This window comes from Rissa tridactyla, unplaced genomic scaffold, assembly GCF_028500815.1.
Source record: "Rissa tridactyla isolate bRisTri1 unplaced genomic scaffold, bRisTri1.patW.cur.20221130 scaffold_29, whole genome shotgun sequence".
Taxonomy (NCBI): Eukaryota; Metazoa; Chordata; class Aves; order Charadriiformes; family Laridae; genus Rissa; species Rissa tridactyla.
The window spans coordinates 1965397-1985142 of record NW_026529507.1 but is presented as its reverse complement, the minus strand read 5'-3'; the positions used below and the strand labels follow the sequence as shown (position 1 = coordinate 1985142).

Below are 19746 nucleotides of genomic sequence, written 5' to 3'. Positions count from 1 at the left end.
CACAGATGTCACCCAAGAGGACTCCAACTGATGGCCCGCTCCTCACCGATGTGAGCCTGTGCAGCCTCTGGTTCCCTGGGGTGCAGTGTTGGATTCTTCCAAAGACGGGTGCACCACTTGCTTGTCCTCTCTCACAAGAGACCTCTGCCAATCCCATGACCTCTCAGAAAGGATATTCCAAAGAAATATTGATCTTCCCTGTGACGCCATTACAACTATTCTCCCTGTTACACAGTGCAGTTAGTTTCTCTAATTTTTTGTCTACTTGTCCTGATACAGTGACCATTTCTAAAGTCACCTTTTCAGATCCAGACTGTCTAGGCAAAGGCCCTTTCCATAATTCTTCAGTTTTCTTCTCCATTTACTCTTTGTTCATCCAGGTACCTCTCGCCCACGCTGCTGCTTTCACCTTCAGGGACTGAACAGCCTGACTGTCTCTCAACAGTCTAATTGCCTCCTTAGCCAGCTCTTTAATTATGTTTATATCTATCGTTTTTTATCTAACTACCTAAGTTTATCCCTTGTAGAAATCAACTTCATTAGTGGTAGCTTGTACTTAGCATATGATTACAGAATATCATTTATTGTTTATGAAAACTGATTGTGCTTTACTTTTCTTTTCTGAAGAATGGGGAAAATTCTCCTGTGCCTGGGTGCAGCCAGGTCTCTAAGGGGCTCAGGTGGGAGATGGTGCAATGGAGCTGTAACCTGCAGCTGCAGAGACCAGTGGAGAAGTCTGATGCAAGGAGCAGTGATGCAAGTCCCAGGTGGGCAATGTCAGAAATGGTGAGGTTGGGGAGGTGAGGAGCAAGGCTGTCTATCCAGCGATGGACATCAAAGGACTGCTTTAAGTAGGTGTCCAGACTTCCTGAGGAAACACTCTGCACCAATATCAATCAGAGAATGCTTCTATCACCTCTTCTGCAAAGTGAAAGGTAATAAAATATATCCTTTAACAGAAAAGATCATTTTTATCAGATGCATTTTGAAATCTTCCTACTTCATTACACTATGAAACCTCTCCAATTAGCTGTACAAGTCTTGAAGAAAATTACAAAAAGAGAAGCTTGTTAAGGCTTTCTGTCTTTTAATGAGCCCCATGGGGTATTTGCTGCTGAGTCCACAGACCTCAGATACTGAGAGAAGGTTGAACAGAGTGCTCAAGAAATCAGAAGTCAAACTCCAAGTACCTGGAAGCATTAATGAGCCCCACTGAGGGCCATTCCTGACAAAGCCTCCCCAGGGACTCGTTAGAGCAGATAATTGGAGGCTGTGATTGCAGGTGGGCAAAGGCAGAGTGCAGGTGGCTGTAATGCTGAAGAAACCCTTGGTTGGTTTGATGCAGCAGAAAGGCCAAGCCCTCAGCCCCAGGCCCTGGCAAGGCAGATCCTGTCCCTCACTTGTGGCCCAGGGCTCTTCCTGGGGCAGAGGGATGTGAGGGGGAGCAATGCCAAGTGCAGGAAAATTCTGTGACACCTCCTGGCCTCCCAGAGAAGGGGCGAGGAGGAAACAGAGTCCTGAGGCTCAAAACAATCACAGACTCATGGAATCATCTATGTTGGAAAGGATCTTTAACATCATTGTGTCCAACTGTAAACCCAACCCTGCCAGGTCCACCACTAAACCACGTCCCTGTGTGCCGCATCTTGTGGCGCTGCGCTCTCCCGCTTCTGCCCCTCCCCAGCTCCTGCTCAAGCCATAACCATCAGTGGGAGGTGTGATGAGTGTCACCTGGACTTTGGGGGATGGCTGGCAACACAGCCAACACACTGTCTGGAGTGGGGGCCTAGGTATTTTGTTCCCATGCGAATATGACTGGAGGTCAATTCTCTTACTCTATAAATAGTGGACAGCCCAAGAGTGCTTGGAGCTCTCCTGCACGGCAGTGGGCTGCACGCCAGGATCTCCCCTTGAGCAGGGATGCTCGCTTAAGGTTCTCCTCCTAGACGTCGAGAGATTCCTTGCCACAACAGATTCTCAGTAGGTGATTAATAGAACGTTAAACTGTGAAATCTTAGCTAAGTGATAGAAAGGATTGATTGCACATATATAATCCTTTAGACATAAACCGTTAACCAAGGCTGGGACTAGCATTGGATCCAGCCTCAGGCAGACTCCTCTCCGAGAAGGAGTTTAGAAAGCAAGTTGAGCCTCATGACTCAACGGGAGGGTCTCCCTGACAGCTTGTCCGACCCTGTCCTCTATGCAATAAAGAATCAAGTGTACCTTGTCATCACATCCCATAAAACACTGTCGCGTTCACTACTAATTTTGTTAAATCACTGTTTGCATATTAATAAATATTTCACTCTTCACGCCCAGGCATCTTAGCTTTGTTGGACGCCCTACCAGTGAGCCCAGAAACCTCAACCCATGGAAGAGAAATCCCAAGACATTTCACTGCTCAGAAAGTAAAAGCTGGAAGAAGCCTTGGGACCATTAGTGTGGATGTCCCACCACCTATGTTAGAGTCCAGAAAGTTTCCAAGATGAAGAGACCACACAGGCTCCAAACACAGCCACAAGCCTCATTTTGGCCTACAAAGGTATTCAGAAGGAAATGACTTCACAAACACAGACGCCAGTCATGAGCCTGCTGCTGGATAATCATGTGCCCAAGCAGCAGTGATCCCACAAGCGACCTCTAGCTGCTGGTGTGTTCCATACATACTGGCGTGTCCCATACTGTGTCTTGCATTCATACGCATGCTGCTGGCATGTCCCATACTTGGGGCCTCACAAGAACCAAGCCTGGTCTTCAACCTGCTGGCCTAAGGGGTGCTCTGGAACACAGGGCTTCAAACACCCACGAGCTTGCTCATGGTCTCTCAGGTCCTCAGGCAGCAGCAGCCTCACAACTGGCATTCAGGCCATTTGCCTGCTGCGGGGCTATCAAGGACTCAGGCAGAAGTGACCTCCAAATCAATATCTGCCTGCTTCTGGCCTATCAGAGATTGTGGCAGCACTGACCTCATAACCAACATCCACACCACGTGCCTGCTGCTGGCCTGTCAGGTACTCATGGAGAAATGACCTCGTAGGCACTGAACCCAGCCTTGAGCCGGGGTTGGCCTGCCGCCAGGTTCCTGCCATTATAGCAGCGGTGACCTCACAATCAACACGCCAGGCCTTGGCCTGCTGCTGGCCTGTTGGGTTCTCAGGCAGAAGGGACCTCACAAGCATCTACCCTAGATGTTGCTGGACTGCCATGTCCTCACAGAATCATGTAGATTGAAAGGGATCTTTGGAGATCGTCTAGTTCATTCCTGCTGCCCTAGAGGGAGTCAGCCAGAGCAGGTCACTTAAGAAGATGTCCAGGCTGGGTTTTAGTATCTCCACGACAGGACACTCCACAGCCTCTCAGGGCAGCCCGTGCCAGGGTTCTTGATGCCAAAACCTGTTTTCTTGAGTTCAGTTGGAATTTCTTAGTTTTGAGGATTGGGGCTTAGCGCATAAGCCCTGTGTGGGGACGATGAGGGACATGGGCTTCTTCAACCTGGTGAACCTCCTCCAGCGAGGGTCACCAACCAAAAGGAATAACCTCACTCCAAGTATGGGAGAGATGGATGGGATATGACAGATATAAACACATGGAAGGATTTGGCTGAAGAGATTATCAGACTGCTGAAAGACCAGGGCATTCTTCCAACTGCCTGAAGCTCAAAGCAGCACCTGGGGAGTTTAGAGGGATGTGACTGAGCGAGGAGTAAGGGGATGGGAAACTGGAGAGCAATGGGAAGGCCGTCCTTGCTGCCCCATTAACGGTCCAATGGCCCCACCGTGCTGGAACCACATGGGACAGGTGTGCTCAAGGGTGGGGAGACATCTCCCTGGCAAAGTACTCCGGCAGCCCTAAGGGCTCTGTCCCCCTCAGCCCTCCTGTTTTGGTGGCCTCCCGCAGTGCCTGGGCCACAGATGGTCTGTGTCCCCTCAGTGCCAGCCCCTCTCCCCAGGCCAGCACAAGAGTCCTGCTCCAGGCACAGAGCAGCCTGCCCAGAGTGGGGGCCTGCAGGAAGAGGTTTCTCCTTCTCATGGATTCCTCCCTGCAGGCACAGAAATGCTCCCTTGCTCTTCTCCCTGGTCACCCTTTCTCCCCAGAAAGCCTTTCCCCAGGTGAGTGTGTCCAGGCTGGCCTGGCTGGACATTCCTGGTTCCCACCCCATGCTTCCTGCAGGGACCTGAGCTGGCGGTGCTGCTCTGCAGAGGGAGGGGGCTGTGGTGCCCTGGGGCCATGGGGTGACCCTGCACTCGCCATGCTGGTCAAGGTGGGGAGCAGCCCCAGCCAGAAAGGGATCACTGCTGCTGAGTCCCCTTCCATCTTCCCTGATTGCTCAGTAGACAAGGACGGGGCTTGGCAGGACAATGGGGTGTCTTTAGTGTCACAAAGGGCAGGGAAGGGCTGCCCTAGATCGGTCCCACAGGGTCTCCAGGACAGTGGGCTGAACCATTGTCTAGTCTTTTGTCCCTTTGGCCTGCTGGCTCCTGGCATTGCAGGGGCCTTGTTAGCCCATGGGCTCTTTAGGTTCACCTTTCCTTCAAGGACACTCCACCTTGGATGGTCACTCATTTGATGAGGTGCCACTCACTGCTCACCCAGACTCACATACTTTTCCGGGCGATCCCATGAGCTCTCCTGGCAACTCCAAGTTCCTCTCCAGGATAGCAGTGGCCATCACCCATACCACAAGCGGGACAGTACCAGGAAGAATAATCGAAGACCATGTGCACTCTGCTTGGACATGTGCCACCAAGAAGGGAACTCTCTTCGTCCAGCCCTTGGTCCCTAACAGATCCCCCTGCAACTCTGACCCTGTCCCCCTGAGTCTGTGGAGAACCCCAGAACACCATGAGGACTTTTCATGGAACAGTTCCTTGGGTGTGCTCCTGATACCAGCTTTGGGAGAGGCATCCAGCCTTCTGGCCCTGCCTTTCACACCTTTCATCAGTAGATGACAACTCATTGTATGAGGGTGCCACCGGGGCATGAGCCACCTCCTCATGAGATGCTCCAAAATCTATGCCCTCTGGAAAGTCCGTAATCTCTTCAAGGGTTCCTGGAGGTTTGGTTTCCCTGGTCGAGCTCACTGTGTGATCAGCACTACCCGCTTAGTCCATGTAGCGTCAGTCGCGTGATGTGTGGAGGGGATATCCAGTGTAGCACAGGCAACTGCTGTGCCAGGAGGAGCCGTGCTTGCCCATCAACAACTTCTGAAGTGGCTCAAACCCCCTCATACGCTGTCAGGATCTCTTTTTCGGTTGGGGTGTTGAGGGCTTCCGATCCTCAATACCCTCATCTCCAAAGCCTAGAGGTTGACCTCAGGTTTCTCCCGATGATTTCTGCCAGAGGCTCCAGGTGAGACCACGTGCCCCAGCTGCACTGTAGAGACCATTACGCACGGCTGGTCCTGTCTGGACAGACCCAAGAGCTACCACACGAGCTATCTCCTGTTTGATCTGCTCAAAGGGTTGCTGTTGCTCAAGGCCACACTCAGAATAGATCTTCTTTCAGGTTACTCCATAGAGAGGGCTCACAAGCTGATTACAACCTGGAATATGCATTCTCCAGCATCCCACAAGGCCTAAGAAAGCTTGTGCTTCCTTCTTCTTAGCTGGTGGAGACATAGTTGCAATCTTGTTGACCGCATCCATAGGGACATGATGGCATCCATCCTGCCATTTTATTCCCAAGAACTGAATCTTCTCTGCAAGTCCCTTGACCTTGCTTCTTTTATGGCAAAACCAGCTTTCAGAAGAATCTGAATTGCTCTTTTCCCCTTTTCAAACACTTCTGCTTTGTTGCCCCACATGATGAGATCATGGATGTATTGTACATGTTCAGGGGTATCACGCTGTTCCAGTGCAGTTTGGATTAGTCCATGGCAAACCGTAGGATAGTCGATTACAGAATCACAGAATGGTAGGGGTTGGAAGGGACCTCTGGAGATCACGTAGTTCAACCCCCCTGCCGGAGCAGGTTCATCTAGAGCACGTTGCACAGGAATGCGTCCAGGCGGGTTTTGAATGTCTCCAGAGAAGGAGAGTCCACCACGTCTCTGGGCAGCCTGTTCCAGTGCTCTGCCACCCTCAAAGTCAAGAAGTTCCTCCTCATGTTTAGATGGAACTTCTTATGTTCAAGTACCTCTTGTCCTGTCACTGGGGGCATTCCAGGTGCATTGGACACCACGTGAAAGCAAACTGTGGCCTGCACCCTGCTGCCAAAGGGATTGAAAAAGAAGAATGCATTGGCAATGTCAGATGTAGCACACCACTTGGCTGCCTTTGGCACCAGTTCATATTGGAACTTCCACCAGAAGGTTCAAGCAAGTCGGGGGGCTAAGGCATCTTCTGTGCGAGGGGAACATTATCAGGGCTTTGGAAGAAGGTGGGTGAACTGTTGGAATCTCACAGGCTCTGGCAAATCCCCAAGGGACAGGGGACACGGTGTAGCTATCTCCATTGATGAAGTGCATCAAAGGTTTTCAGAGCCACCTCCACATTTGATTTTCCACCTATAACCAGTGCTTCTCACTTTCTGCTTCACCGGTCCCCAGGGACAGGAATCTTGTCCGGTCGTTCCCTCCATGGTGTCTCCAGTGATGGGCATCAGTGGGGCCTGGTAACACCCTCACCATCTTGGGGTTTGCTGCTGAGTTTTACTTCTCTAGAGGCTTGCCCAGTGTTTGAGGGTCTACAGGATCTTGGCCGGAGAGGACTCATTTCCATACAAAATGCCATAACCAGCCAAGTCTCTGTGCATAGACTTCCCGGATTCCTCAGTTCTTCTGTGCTTAATTAGAGAGTTCTCAGATGAATACATTTCAATACTAAACAACCATAAGAAAGGATTGCTTCCTTCTTATTTTGTTCTTTATTTTTTCTTCTTACACATGAAATGATGCCAGCAATCTCCAGTTCATATTGGTCCTGAATTTCTGCTAATGGAGCCTCAAGACCCTTTAAGGCAAGACTCTTTATTGCAAACACTCCATGGACAGGCTTTGTCTCAATCTCACCATGTCTCTCACCTGGCAACCAGGACTGACAGCAGCCTGTTCAAACCTGAGCTTTCTCCACTCCAGTCCGTAGCTGCGTGTTTCCACTCCTTGGCACCGGTTCCCACCTGCTTTACCTTGAAAACGAGCTGACACAGAATGGTGTTTCCTAATGGCCAACAAAGGAAATCAAAGGCAGGCAGAGTTCAATACAGAGAAGACATGCCTCAGCTGTATGTCACGTCCCCATTCCCTGCCCTGAAGTTCACTTTCCATTCTGGATGGCCTTAGACCAATAGAAAACACATTTTCCTGTCAAGCACAGATCCCAGACTGTGTTCCGAGGACATGTTTATTTTAATATATTTCACATCTGTATCTCCTATCTAAAAGAGGGTGGGCGCAATGAAGGTTGGATACGTTGGATAGATCCTGTCTTTATCTCTTTGCAGTCAAGCAATGGTCCCACCTGCTAGCACTTCCCTCCTATCGTCCCTTTTTTGAGATGGCCAAATCTTTATGGGGCGTACAATGGCATAACACCATGGCCCTCCAAGTGCCAAACCGTAACCGGTGTACATGTTCCCTGAGTTCATCCAGGCACCGTCTCCTTCAGGCACCCAGAAATGCAGTGCGAGAGAACATGCTTTGGGACATGTTCCTCATCTAAAGGGAAGCTAAGCAGCCTTTAGCTCCCCACCTCCTTCTCTGGACCCTTTTGAAAGATGCATGCAGCATTTACTTTTTGCCAGATGGCAGGGAGTCCCGCCAGCCTCCAGGACCTTTCCAAGATGATGGAGAGTGGCCTCACTGTGACATTCTCTTACTTTCCAGCACCTCTGGATGTACCCCGTCCATTCCCATGTACTGGTAGTGGTTGAGTTTGCTCCAGTAGATCCTGATTTCATTCCTATCCGCCATTGGCTGTTCTTGTCCAGAGTCTTGCCTCGAGGCACAAAGCCCTGAGAGACCTTGCTGGGGAAGCCTGAGGCAAAAAAGGCATAGAGTATCTCGGAACTCTCTCTCCCTACTCTAACTCAATACAGCAGTGTCCAACTAATATCTTTGTTTTCTTCTGTAAGAATTCCTGAAGTTGGAAATCTCGTTATGATTCCCCTGAATTTACTTTCAGGTTTCAAACTGAGTTTTGATACAGGCCAATGTTCTTCTTGGAGGACGCTGTCCTTGAAGACCAGCTGTACAGAGCTTTGCGCCACCTTCAATGCTCCTGACCATTGGATCCCCACGAAAACTCCTCAGCGTAGGCCAAAGGCAAAAGGACCTCTGAGGTCCAGCGTCTGCAGTCTTCTGTTCTGCTTCCTCACTGCCCTGGAGTGCTGGGACCCCACTACTTCAGGGTCACGACAGCCAATCTTCACGTCTCTGACCAGCTCTTCCTGCATTGCAGGTATCACATCAAGGTTGGCATTATTTTTGTTGGCCCATCTGGCAGCTGTGCTAAGACGTTGTCCTAAGACACTCCAGAAACCACCTGGACTGTACGTGCTGCTGTGCTCCTCTTTCAGAAGCTGCCAGTATCATGGCAGTCCCCAGCGAGACCCAGGCTCGTACAGCCAGACGCTTCCCTGGGATCCTTCAGAAAGACTATACCCTCTTCCTCATCCTGACTGTGGGTTCCTTATCTCCCACCATGACAGGACACTTCTACTGGCCTCTCCTCTCACCCTCCCCCACAAAGGCTCACCAAACTCTTCACCTGCCCCAAGGAGTTGCACCATACATCCAGTTAACGGCTTCACTTTCAGGAAACCCCACTCCTGATCCTTCCAGCCTGTCTCTCCTGAAAAGCCTGTAGCCATCCATTGCAGCACCCCAAGCTGTGTGCCTTGTCCCACCACGCCTTGGCAGTTCCTCTGTCAAAGTCAAAAAGCACAGGCTCTCTCTCAACTTGTCTCTTCCCCTGGCTGAGAGTTTTGGTGCACATCTGGGCTGTGGCACCTCAGGTGTAGCTCCAGGCCAAGCTCGGACGTCTCTTAAAGGAAACCTGGTACCAAGCATTGAAGACCTTCTGTGTGCAAAGGCTTTGCTTCACGGCAGAGACACGGTCAAGTGGACGGCACCTGGAAGCTTAAAGCTGAAATTGGATGTTGATGGTGAGCAAAGCCTGCTGTCTGCAAGAACAGAGAGAAACAGGGCTGGGAAGGGCGGCCCTGGCAAGAAAGAAGGTTTTTGTCAGTGGTGTCTCTGCAGCCCTCAAGGGCCTTTGACAAAGGTGAAGGTGATCTCCATGAATGACAAGGTGCTGCTGACAGGTCCCCCACGAGATTTTTTGGCCTGTTCCTTGACTGTATTATGAAGAGGGCGAGTAAATGTTGGGCATGAGAAAAAACAGCAGTTTGAGAGTGCAACACATGAGTGGAGACCCTGGTGTGACGTGTCTTGTGTTCTAAACTGCCTCACATCTACTGCATGGAGAAGGGAGAGACCTTGCCCCACTGCAGTGGCAATCAGTCACTTGTGTTATGAAAATTTGCAAGTGGCCCGTGCTGACCGAGCAGAGAGGCTAGGACACAAAGTACAGAGGTGCAAGTGTAAATATTTAGTCATGTGCATGAGGCGTCCGAGCTCAATTGGGGTACCTCAAATGCGGTTAAACACAGGGTTCTTATGCCATTCAAGCATTCAGGTACCTTATTATTTGACTAATGACTAACTAACACACACACGGAGTATCAATTCCTAATCACAGTAAAACTGCACAAAGTAGCTATATCTCTGCAGCTCCATCAGCCATCAGCCTTCTCGCGGCTTGTCTATTGATCCAGACATCCCCGGAGTTGGTCTATTGCTAATTACTTGTCTGTGATGCTGGACACTGGGAGAGTTTCAAAGGTGTGTAAGAGGGACGAGGATACTGGCATTATCTCGGTTCTCCAGGGGTATCTTTTATCCTTCATGGACAGCTGAATGATTCTGAGAAGTCCTTATTTTGAGGGCAGGGCTGTTCTTCTGCTCCTTGTGATGAGCTGACCTCCTTTAACTCACTTACGCAAGCATGATAAATCAGTACACAATGGGAGCTAGCTAGATATATATCTTAAGAAAGTTAATTCATTCTCATACGATAAAGACTGATGGGCATAACAGTTAGGGAGGTAGATTTTGATACCCTTGGATCAGAGGATGTCTGTGGCCAGGTGGGTCCTGCAGAGAGCTTTTTGGTGGTCAAGGATCACCTCTTCGTCATCCAGAATGGTCCATGCCAACATGCAGGAAGTCATGCCAAGGTGGCAGGAGGCTGGCATGCATGAGAAAGGAGCTCTGAGTAACATCAAGCCTGAAGAGGAAGCACAGAGAAGGTGGAAGCTGGCTGCCTTCCAGCCTCCGGGGTTCCGTGGTTCTGTGCTGGAGTTGAACTTTTGGTTTTCCTTTTTCCTCTTTCCCCTTCCCAAGTTCTTTTCTTTAACCATTGTCGTAGATTCCTCTACAAACAGCCCAGCTTCTCTTTCCCCACAGGCCCTACATTTGCTTGCTTTGTGCCCTCTCTACGGGGCACAAAGATGTTTCTAACATAGGTGTTGTGACAATTCCTCTGCTGGACAGTACAAAATTAGGAATGTCTTTAATTCCCTGTAGTGCCCTGCAACTCCTCGTGCTGTTATCTTGTGCTGATGCATCACCACAACCATGGTGAGCTGTCTGCACGCAAACATGAAGAACGAACAAAATGGATCTTCAGTCCAGGGGGACCTTGGGAAATTCTGGGAGTCAGCCAGAAGAAACTGCTGAAGTTTTACAAAGAGAAGTGGCCAGTCCTGCATCAGGGGGAAGAAAAACACCGTATTACAGTGCCAGGTGGGACGTGACAGGATGAGCAGTGACCTTGAGGAGAAGGGCCCACGCATTATGAGGGACACCACATGAGCCAGTGGCGCATGCTGACCATGAACGAGGCCAGCTGCACACAGGGATGGATTAGGAGGAGAGGGCTACCCAGACAGCTTGACTTTTCATGCCCTTTCAGTGAGCCGTGGTGTGGCCACACCTGGACGTGTCTGTCCCTCTGTGGGAATTCCTGCTGTAGACAGGTGGGGAGGAACGGGAGAGTGCCCAGAGGAGGTCTGCACATGGCCTCTGCTTGAGGCCCCAGACCCCATCCTTCTGACCTCTGCCATCCCAGCACAACCCCAGGAACATGCTGTCCCTGGAGAAACACCAGCCTCTCCAGACAGCTCCAGATTCCCCTCCCACAGGATGGGTGGCTTTTATGTCATCTGTGTGAAGGGCTGGGGTACGTCCCTCAGTTAAACCCACGATCTTACCTCTCACCAGACACCGACTGGTGACTCCTAAATCCAGTCCAATATCTCTAAAATGTTACAAACGGACAGTCAGCTTTTTATTCCTGGACACATGGAGGAGGAAGAAGACCTTCAGGGGTGAATTTCCTCAGGCATGTTTGGAGAAAGACCCCAGCATTAAAGCACTGCACCAGGGAGATCTTGCTTTGTTAACAGAGACTCTGTGAAAGAGGCCAGCTCTGAGCCACTGTGAAATACATTTTTAGAAGGGAACCAGGTGAAACTAAGACGTAAATGTCTCAGGTGTAGTGACACAAGTGAAACCTTTGTGTAGGAGCATAAAAACCATAAATGACAATATCAACAGCAATGATGAGAAATGTAATCATTAAAAACACAAAGCCAATAACAAAACACACAAAAAAGCAGATGGAATCAAATAGTGCGGGAGTCATTTGTGGAGAGAGGTGGAACATTTCTCCCTCTTGAAAAAAATCCATGAAATCAGATACCTAATGGCCTCCTTGAGCTCCTGGTTCCTCATGCTGTAGATGAGGGGGTTCAGTGCTGGAGGCAACACTGAGTACAGCACAGCCACCACCAGGTCGAGAACTGGGGAGGAGATGGAGGGGGGCTTCAGGTAGGCAAACATGGCAGTGCTGACAAGCAGGGAGACGACGGCCAGGTGAGGGAGGCACGTGGAAAAGGCTTTGTGCCGTCCCTGCTCAGAGGGGATCCTCAGCACGGCCCTGAAGATCTGCACGTAGGACAGCACGATGAACACAAAACAACCAAAGCCTAAACAGGCACTGACCACAAGAAGCCCAGCTTCCCTGAGGTAGGAGTGTGAGCAGGAGAGCTTGAGGATCTGGGGGATTTCACAGAAGAACTGGTCCAGGGCATTGCCCTGGCAGAGGGGCAGGGAAAATGTATTGGCCGTGTGCAGGAGAGCATAGAGAAACCCACTGCCCCAGGCAGCTGCTGCCATGTGGACACAAGCTCTGCTGCCCAGGAGGGTCCCGTAGTGCAGGGGTTTGCAGATGGCAACGTAGCGGTCATAGGCCATAATGGTGAGAAGACAATACTCTGCTGTGAGAAAGAAGACGAAGAACAAGAGCTGTGCAGCACATCCTGCATAGGAGATGTCCCTGGTGTCCCAGAGGGAATTGGCCATGGCTTTGGGGAGAGTGGTGGAGATGGAGCCCAGGTCAAGGAGGGAGAGGTTGAGGAGGAAGAAGTACATGGGGGTGTGGAGACGGTGGTCACAGGCAATGGTGGTGATGATGAGGGCGTTGGCCAGGAGGGCAGCCAGGTAGATGCCCAGGAAGGTCCAGAAGTGCAAGAGCTGCAGCTCCCGTGTGTCTGCAAATGCCAGGAGGAGGAACTGGGTGATGGAGCTGCCATTCGACATTTTCTTCCCCTGGGCTTGGAGACCTGTGAATGGAAAGAAAAGCAGTGAGAAGTTAGGGAAGATTTCTCTCAAACTAAAGTATTCAATTGGTCTTAGAAACCCACCAAACTGGCTCTCGCCTTTCAGGAAGACCTTTTGCAGGTCCTTTTTGTACACTCTGGTTGGTGCTGGCTGATAGTCCACCAGAGAGCTGAGATCTCTGCAGGATTCAGTCCTGCCCTACAGCCATGGGTAAAAAGGAACACGGGGTGATCTCAGATTAAATCCACTCCTGGCATCAAAGGGCTTTTCAGCATTGTCACCCGACTGCAGGGCAGAGCTCAGGGCACCTTGTTGTTGGTGTTGTTCTGTTGTAGTTTCCCCACCACACCTGAGGAGTGTTTTTAAGGCAGAAATCCCTGGCATTTCTGTTGTGCTGCAAGTGAAACCTTGTGGGTCCTGCGAGCCAAGGGGACTGTCCCTCAGTGCAGAGCGAGGACAGCGAGTTTGTCCATCGGAATTGCTCTCAGTTGCCCTGTGCTGCTGCCTCTTTGAGCTGGAGGATGATCCCAAGCAGACATTCCCCTGAGAAGAACCTGGACACTGCTGAGAGCAGAGGAGTCCCATTTACAAGCGCAGTTCTCCCAGCCCCTCACCTGAGCTCACTGGACCCGAGGAGGATCTCAGCTCTCCCCTCCCAGCCAGGGACACAGGGGGCTCACTGCAGCTGCCTACATTCAGCCCTCCAGCTGGATTTACGTGGCCTTGGCACTGACATGTCTACTCCGTGGGGCTGCTAGACGACACAGGGATGCCACGGGAGAGCTGAGCCCTTCTGGAGGGCAGCGTGCAGCCAAGCAGGACACTCCTGGGAAAGAGCCAACTAGCCTAAAGATGGGGTGGCTTACTCTCGGCCCCACACACTGCAGTCTCCAGAGCCCAAAATATTAAAGGCATTTGGATGCTTTTCCTCCCTGGATACACAGGCATGACAGGACGTGCAGCGTCAGTGTCTGAGCTGCACCTGAATCCTCACCCCCACCACAGTGGAAGAAGGGAAGGAACAAGGACAGCAGGGGTGAGAGGGGAACAGGTGAAAATTCTTCTTCAAAAAGAGTCAGGACAGGGAGACACTTGAACATTTCTCCTCCAGGATGTGGGAGAGGAGACGAGGGAGTGTCTCCAGGGAATGTATGTGTGGTGGTGCCATCCTAAATGGAAAAGGAAATTCCTTTCTCCCACTCCCCATGCATCCCACTAAAGGTGGAAAATTCAAAACATGGGCTCCATTTCTTTCAGGTGAATGCTGCCTTGAAGTCCTTCTCCAAAAGGATCCTCTGCAAATGTCCTGGGGGTGATCTGGAGCTGGGAGGAAACACGACCCATGCAGCACCCTCACGACTGCAGAAGGACCCTGCCATGACACGACTGGGGTCACTCCTTCCACCCACAGCTTCTCCCCGCAGCGCCATGGGGAGCTCCCCGGGCAGGCTGAGAGCTGACCCTGGCAGGCAGCAGAGTCCCTGGCCCAGCACACAGTTCCCTGGGACACGGGGACCCTGCTCTGAAGGACAGCCCTGAGCACCCCTGCACGCACACCCACCTTCACAGCCCGGCAGCCGTCCCTGGGAGAAGGCAGCCGACATGCCCTGTGCCTTTGGTGATGTGGTAGGGGTGCCCTGCTCTCGAGCACATCCTTCTCAACACCGACGGAGCCTTGAGAGCCTTCCTGACAGATCACATTAGCCATGGGCTATGCCAGCTTTAGGAGACTGCTCCAGGGAGCCTCTCTGCATTATACTGCAGCAGAGACACAGCATGCCCTGTCCCTCTGACGGTGCAGCAGGGAAGCCCTGCTCCACACGTTGTCCTTCTCCTCGAAACTAGAGAAACTGTGAGAGTTGTACTTGCAGATCCCGTAGGCTGGGGGTTGGTCCAGCTTCTGGAGATGCCTCCAGCAGCTGCAGATTCAATGCCCTGCAGCCAGAGACTGTGCAAAGGCTGTGAGGATTTCTCCCAGTGAGCTCTCAGCACTCTCCCACCCCAGGCTGCCTTTAAGATCCGCTGGCCTCACACGTCTCCCCTCGTTACCTGCAGGCAGTGCCCTCAGCCCTGCTGCGCTTGGCAGAGGAGCTGCTCCTGGGCAGAGCTGTCTCTCTGCAGCGCTGCCCGCTTGCCACGAGCTCCCTCCATGCCAGGAGCCCAGCCCAGCTCAGACGCAGAGGACCAGCCCGAGACGTCACTTTCTCTGCCTCCTCGGGGCTCCCTGGAGGTGTCCCTGTGCCTCCAGGGGAACCTGCTGGGAAAGAGACTGAAGTAATACTGTGTGGTCTCTCTTGCACCTCTGGAGAGACGCTTCTTTCCAGCCGGGTAATTTCTGCTATCAGAGAGAGCTGCGCACGAGAAAGGTCTTGTTCCTTCTGGTATGAGACAGGAAACCTGGACAGTGCCAGATCTCCTTTGCCCCTGCTGAGCGAAGGCAGTCGGCTTCGTCAACTGAGGCATCTCCTCCTTGGTTTGTAGTCCTGGGTGTGAAGTGGACTCAGCTCTCACTTAGGGCTGCCACAATCCCACAGGAGGGGGGATTCCTCTTGCCTCTCTTCAGGTGGGCACAAAATAGGCACCTGCTGCATGGGAGCTGCTGGTCTCAGCTCCCAGCGTCATTCCTGGAGATGGAGGCCAGCAGTGAGCTCTTCAGACTCAAACACCTACTGACATTTCAGGTCTCAGACGTGGTCCAAGATACGTGCCGGTAACTGCAAGATCTAACGGAGCAGTTTATAGAGAAAGGGCAGTATCTGCTGCCACCATCTTTGAGATTCATGAGGAATTCCTTTGGCCACCAGCACGTGCCCACATTTTGGACAACTGAACTTTTCCCTACTCTTTCAACCCAGGGCAGCCTTCTGAGGTAGACAGGGGACCAGATGTACTCATTGCCATTGACATCATCCATCTTCTCCATCAGGCGTGTATACTAGATCCCCACTGACTGTAACGGCAGATGTCTCATGGACATCCCCACACCACCTAACCTAATTCAGGGCAGCTACTCGATGGCCATGGACAGGCCTGTTGTGCTACAGGAGGTGCCAGGGCTCTCCAGCACAACTGCAGGTGGCCGGCAGGGACTGCACAGGACCTACGGGAAAGGCATCGCCTTCAGAGTGGGTGCGAGACACACACTCCAGATGCCATGTCTCATAGATTCAGTTTCTGTTGGCCGGCAACTGAATCCCACGAGGGCAATGAGGCAGGGTCTGACCCACCTCCATCCAGTGGATGCAGAGCAGTTCAGGAACAGGAAGCACATCACACTGGGATCTCCACTCATTTGCCTATTTAAGCAACACAAGGAAGTCTCAGGAACTTGCTTCAGTAACAGTTAAAGAAGAAACAAAGAGAATGAGTGGCCACTGCTGGAAATTAGTAAGAGCAGGTGTAGATGAATCTGAGATTCTCTGTGTCCTTCTTGCCTTGGTCTCCTCCAGCAAGCTCTCCCAGGCCTTTGTGCCTTGAGGCAGGACTCTGGAGGGAAAAAAAACAGTGGTGAATTTGGATAGAGTCAGGAGTTACTTGAGCAAACACAATCCTTACCAGTCTATGGGACTGGAGGGGTGGCATCCGCGGGAGCTGAGAGGGCAGGACGATGCCACAGTAAAGCCACTCTCCATCATCATTGAAAGGATCTGGAGTTTGCGGGAACTCCCTAACAACTGGCAGCACCCAAATGCTGCAGGCACTTTCTGCTGTGACCCTGCTTTGCGTAGAATGTTGGTCTATAGAAATCTTGCAAGGTCACTTCCAGCCTGAACGGAAAGTTCCCAGAACAGGCCAATGTCTGCCACCCTGAGACCTGGAATCTGCACTCTGCTCTTCGTCCTCACTCCCTCGGGAGCTGAGACTCCACTCTTTCTTTGCTACTAGAGCCAAGGCTGACAAGGATGACACAGGTTTTCTGATCCAGGTGAGCATCGCCTTGCTTGGCCCATCTGGCAGCTGTGCTAAAAAGCTGAGGCAAAGAGCCTCCAGACACCTAAAGGAGCATTTGCACTGTGCTCTCCTGGGAATGTCAGGGGGTGCTGGGCTGACTTTTGGCTGCCAGGTGCCCACCCAGCTTCACTCCCGCTCCCCCTCCTTCTCCACTCGCCTTGCTGTCTGCAGGGCTGTTTCTCTCCATGTGTCTCACTCCTCTCTCTTACAGTGACTGCACACTGCTGTTTAGCCTTGCTTCAATATGCTATCACAGAGGTGCCACGAGAATTGCTTACTGGCTCAGCTTTGGGCACTGGCATGTCCCCTTTGGAGCCAGCTGAAAGTCGCTCTCTCTCACATGGAGTCACCTCTTGATCCCTTTTCTCCTAAGCCACCTCTGCAGCCCCCTCACCCCTACCAAAAGCTAGCCATGCCAACTCAATACACAGGGTCATTGATGTCCCCGGTAAGACGTTAAGTCGTTGGTGAGCCCAAGACTTCCTCAGGTTGGTTAAATAAGAGTTGGTCCCCTTCCTCTCCTTCATTATAGGTTCTTTGTGTCAGAGCAGAGATGTGCTGGACCTCAGTCGTGGCACCAGGGCCAAGCTCAGGCGTGCAACAAAGCCAGCTGTTACCAAGTGCCCAAGTACCGTGCAGGCAAAAGGTTTGTGTCAGAGCATGCTGGGGGGGATGGCAGATGGCAATGTAAAGGGGAAAGGAGGAGATCAATCCCTGCTCTCCTCAGGACGAGAGAGAAGCAGGGCTGGACTCTGCAGCCCCGGCACGAGAGGGCTTTGCTGTCTGCGGGGTCTCTGCAGCCCCAGAGGGCCTGTGGTGCAGGTGAAGCTGATCTCCAGGCAGGACAAGGGGCTTAGCAAGTGTCCTTGGCTATGGGTATCCTGAGATCCAGGAACACTGTGAAAATCATTGCTCTGTTCCTTGACTGCATCATCAAAGGGATGACTGAGGGATGTGGGAGAAGCACTCCCTGCATCTACTGGATTGAGATGGGACAGCACTTGCCTCACTGCAGTTGCTTGAAGGAAAGCACTGACCGCCTCAGAAGGTCTCTTGGGGTCTCTTACACGGCTGCTCTGAATGGGGATGATGTTCGCGCAAGTCCTGTGCTGTCCCTGCCGGCTGCACGCAGTTGTGCTGGAGAGCCCTGGTGCCGCGATTGAGAGACGGGACGCTGCTTGATGCAAGCAAAATGTCGGTTTATTAGAGGCGTCGGAAAGCTTTTTATACAGCTACTTAACAGTTACATAAATTACACAAATTCTATCATTTCTAATTGGCTTAGCTCTAAATGTTTCATTACAATAATCCCTCCTACTTGCGGTTTCGCTACATGCTAGAAGCTACGGTTTTGGATTGTGCTAAAAGCTACAGTGATAACTTGTTGCCTACTCCCTACTTCTTCAAGGTTATTTATCTCAGACCTGCAAGGCCAGTTGTTCCCTGGCTCCTCAGAGTTATTTGTCTCAGGTCTGCAAGGTCGGCATGCCCTCGAATTTCTTGCATATTTGTACTTTTCTGCTAGCCGCCCCCGACATCTCCCCCTTTTTTGTTTCTTTAAAGGCAGAACTGAGGCGCGGGTTTAAAGGTCATCATACTCAGTGAGCTGGACAGAACTAACACTAGCGTAAATCTTCGGAATATCGCCGTTTTGAATAAACCACGTATGTCGAACAACTTTATTCACCATAGACCTAACACAGGAAAGAGCGCAGCTTAGAATCGAAAGGCCTACCAATATAATAACTAATATGAGCACAGCAGATTGTACCAGGCTCCTAAGCCAGCCCTTTAGCCCAAACCAATCACCCGAAGCACCCAATCCGAAGAAGTCCGTATCAGATTGCACCTTTTGTGAATGCGCGAGGAGTTGTGTAATTTGCTTATGTATCGAAGAAGAGTGGTCCTCTAAGTCCATGCAGCACATTCCGTCAAAGTCCTCACAGCCATGTCCGTGGGCTAGTAGCAAGAAGTCAATAGCGGCTCTGTTTTGCAGGACTGCGTGTTGTACCGTGGACAAGTCTTCAGCCATCTCAGATAGTATGCGGCTGGTAGCATTTGCTTGCTTAACCACCCAACAGGCAATTGCATCTAAGTTTCTGTGGGCTCTCGCTGCTGCCACCCCAGGGGTAAATCGCGAGGCGAAAAAAACCTCCCAGCGATTCCATAGCTTAACATTATCGTCGCAAGTATTATCTAATGCTTGTGTTGTGTCACGAGTAAAACGTAACCGCTTTTTTGGGCTTGGATGATAGTGAGGAGTGACAAGACTAAGCTGTCCAATAGTACACGGGCCTCCTCTAGGGTTAGAAGGGATCCCAGACCAAACTCTATTTCCGCAAATAAAAAAGAACCCCAAGGGGAGCCGCCTAGGGAGCGTGGTACCGGGGGCTGAGTGAGTGGCGTCTCGAGCAATGCTCAAACACCATTGTTGTTGCCAGAGGGTAGCATTACCAATAGGTGAGATGGCGGTCGGTGGAGAATCCTTTACTAAGCGCCCCTCTTTTTGGGCCCCCGACCATGACCTAAGGCCAATAAACAAACAGTGAGAAGCATTAAGAGAATCTACTAAGTCAATTTCCTGCGGCTCGGGCCCTATTGGCAATTTATCATCCCAATTATCGTATTTTTCAAAAAGGTCCTTAAGATTTTTCCATGAAAAAGGAAGCCTTCCAGAAATACTGTACTGCTTCCGTAAGGTTGTCATAGAGTTATTAAACAGTAAAAAGGTCGAGTTATTCAGTGGTACCCCTACTAAGCAGGTGATGAAGGGCGAGCTGGGCGTAGCAAGACTGGCACAAAAGCTAGTTGTATTGAGCGACCTGGCCAGAGTAACCCAGACATTTTGACGGGGGTCAAAAAGGTGAGGATGGTACCCTGGCAAAGGATTGGCATGTGTCCAGGCCGCACATATACAAAAAGGTGTTAACAGGATCATAATGTTTGACGGACTCTTCCCCCCACCCCCTTTTTTTTTTTTTTTTTTTTTTTTTTATTTTTGCAATGCTAAATTCTTACAATGCTAACTTCATATATTAGGCAACTGTCACACCATCTATTGGCCAATGTTAACCATCGCTACCATCTCTTACCACAGCGATAGCAGTCAC

General features: G+C 51.2%; 1 protein-coding gene across 1 annotated transcript; it reads right to left on the bottom strand.

The window, feature by feature from the left end:
• Positions 1-847: 847 nt before the first annotated feature.
• Positions 848-12268, bottom strand: LOC128903258 (olfactory receptor 14J1-like; the record flags this gene model as incomplete). Its single annotated transcript, XM_054187270.1, has 2 exons — positions 848-868; positions 11774-12268. Coding segments are annotated over 2 exons (516 nt in total), but the record flags the coding sequence as incomplete, so codon positions are not given.
• Positions 12269-19746: the final 7478 nt, after the last annotated feature.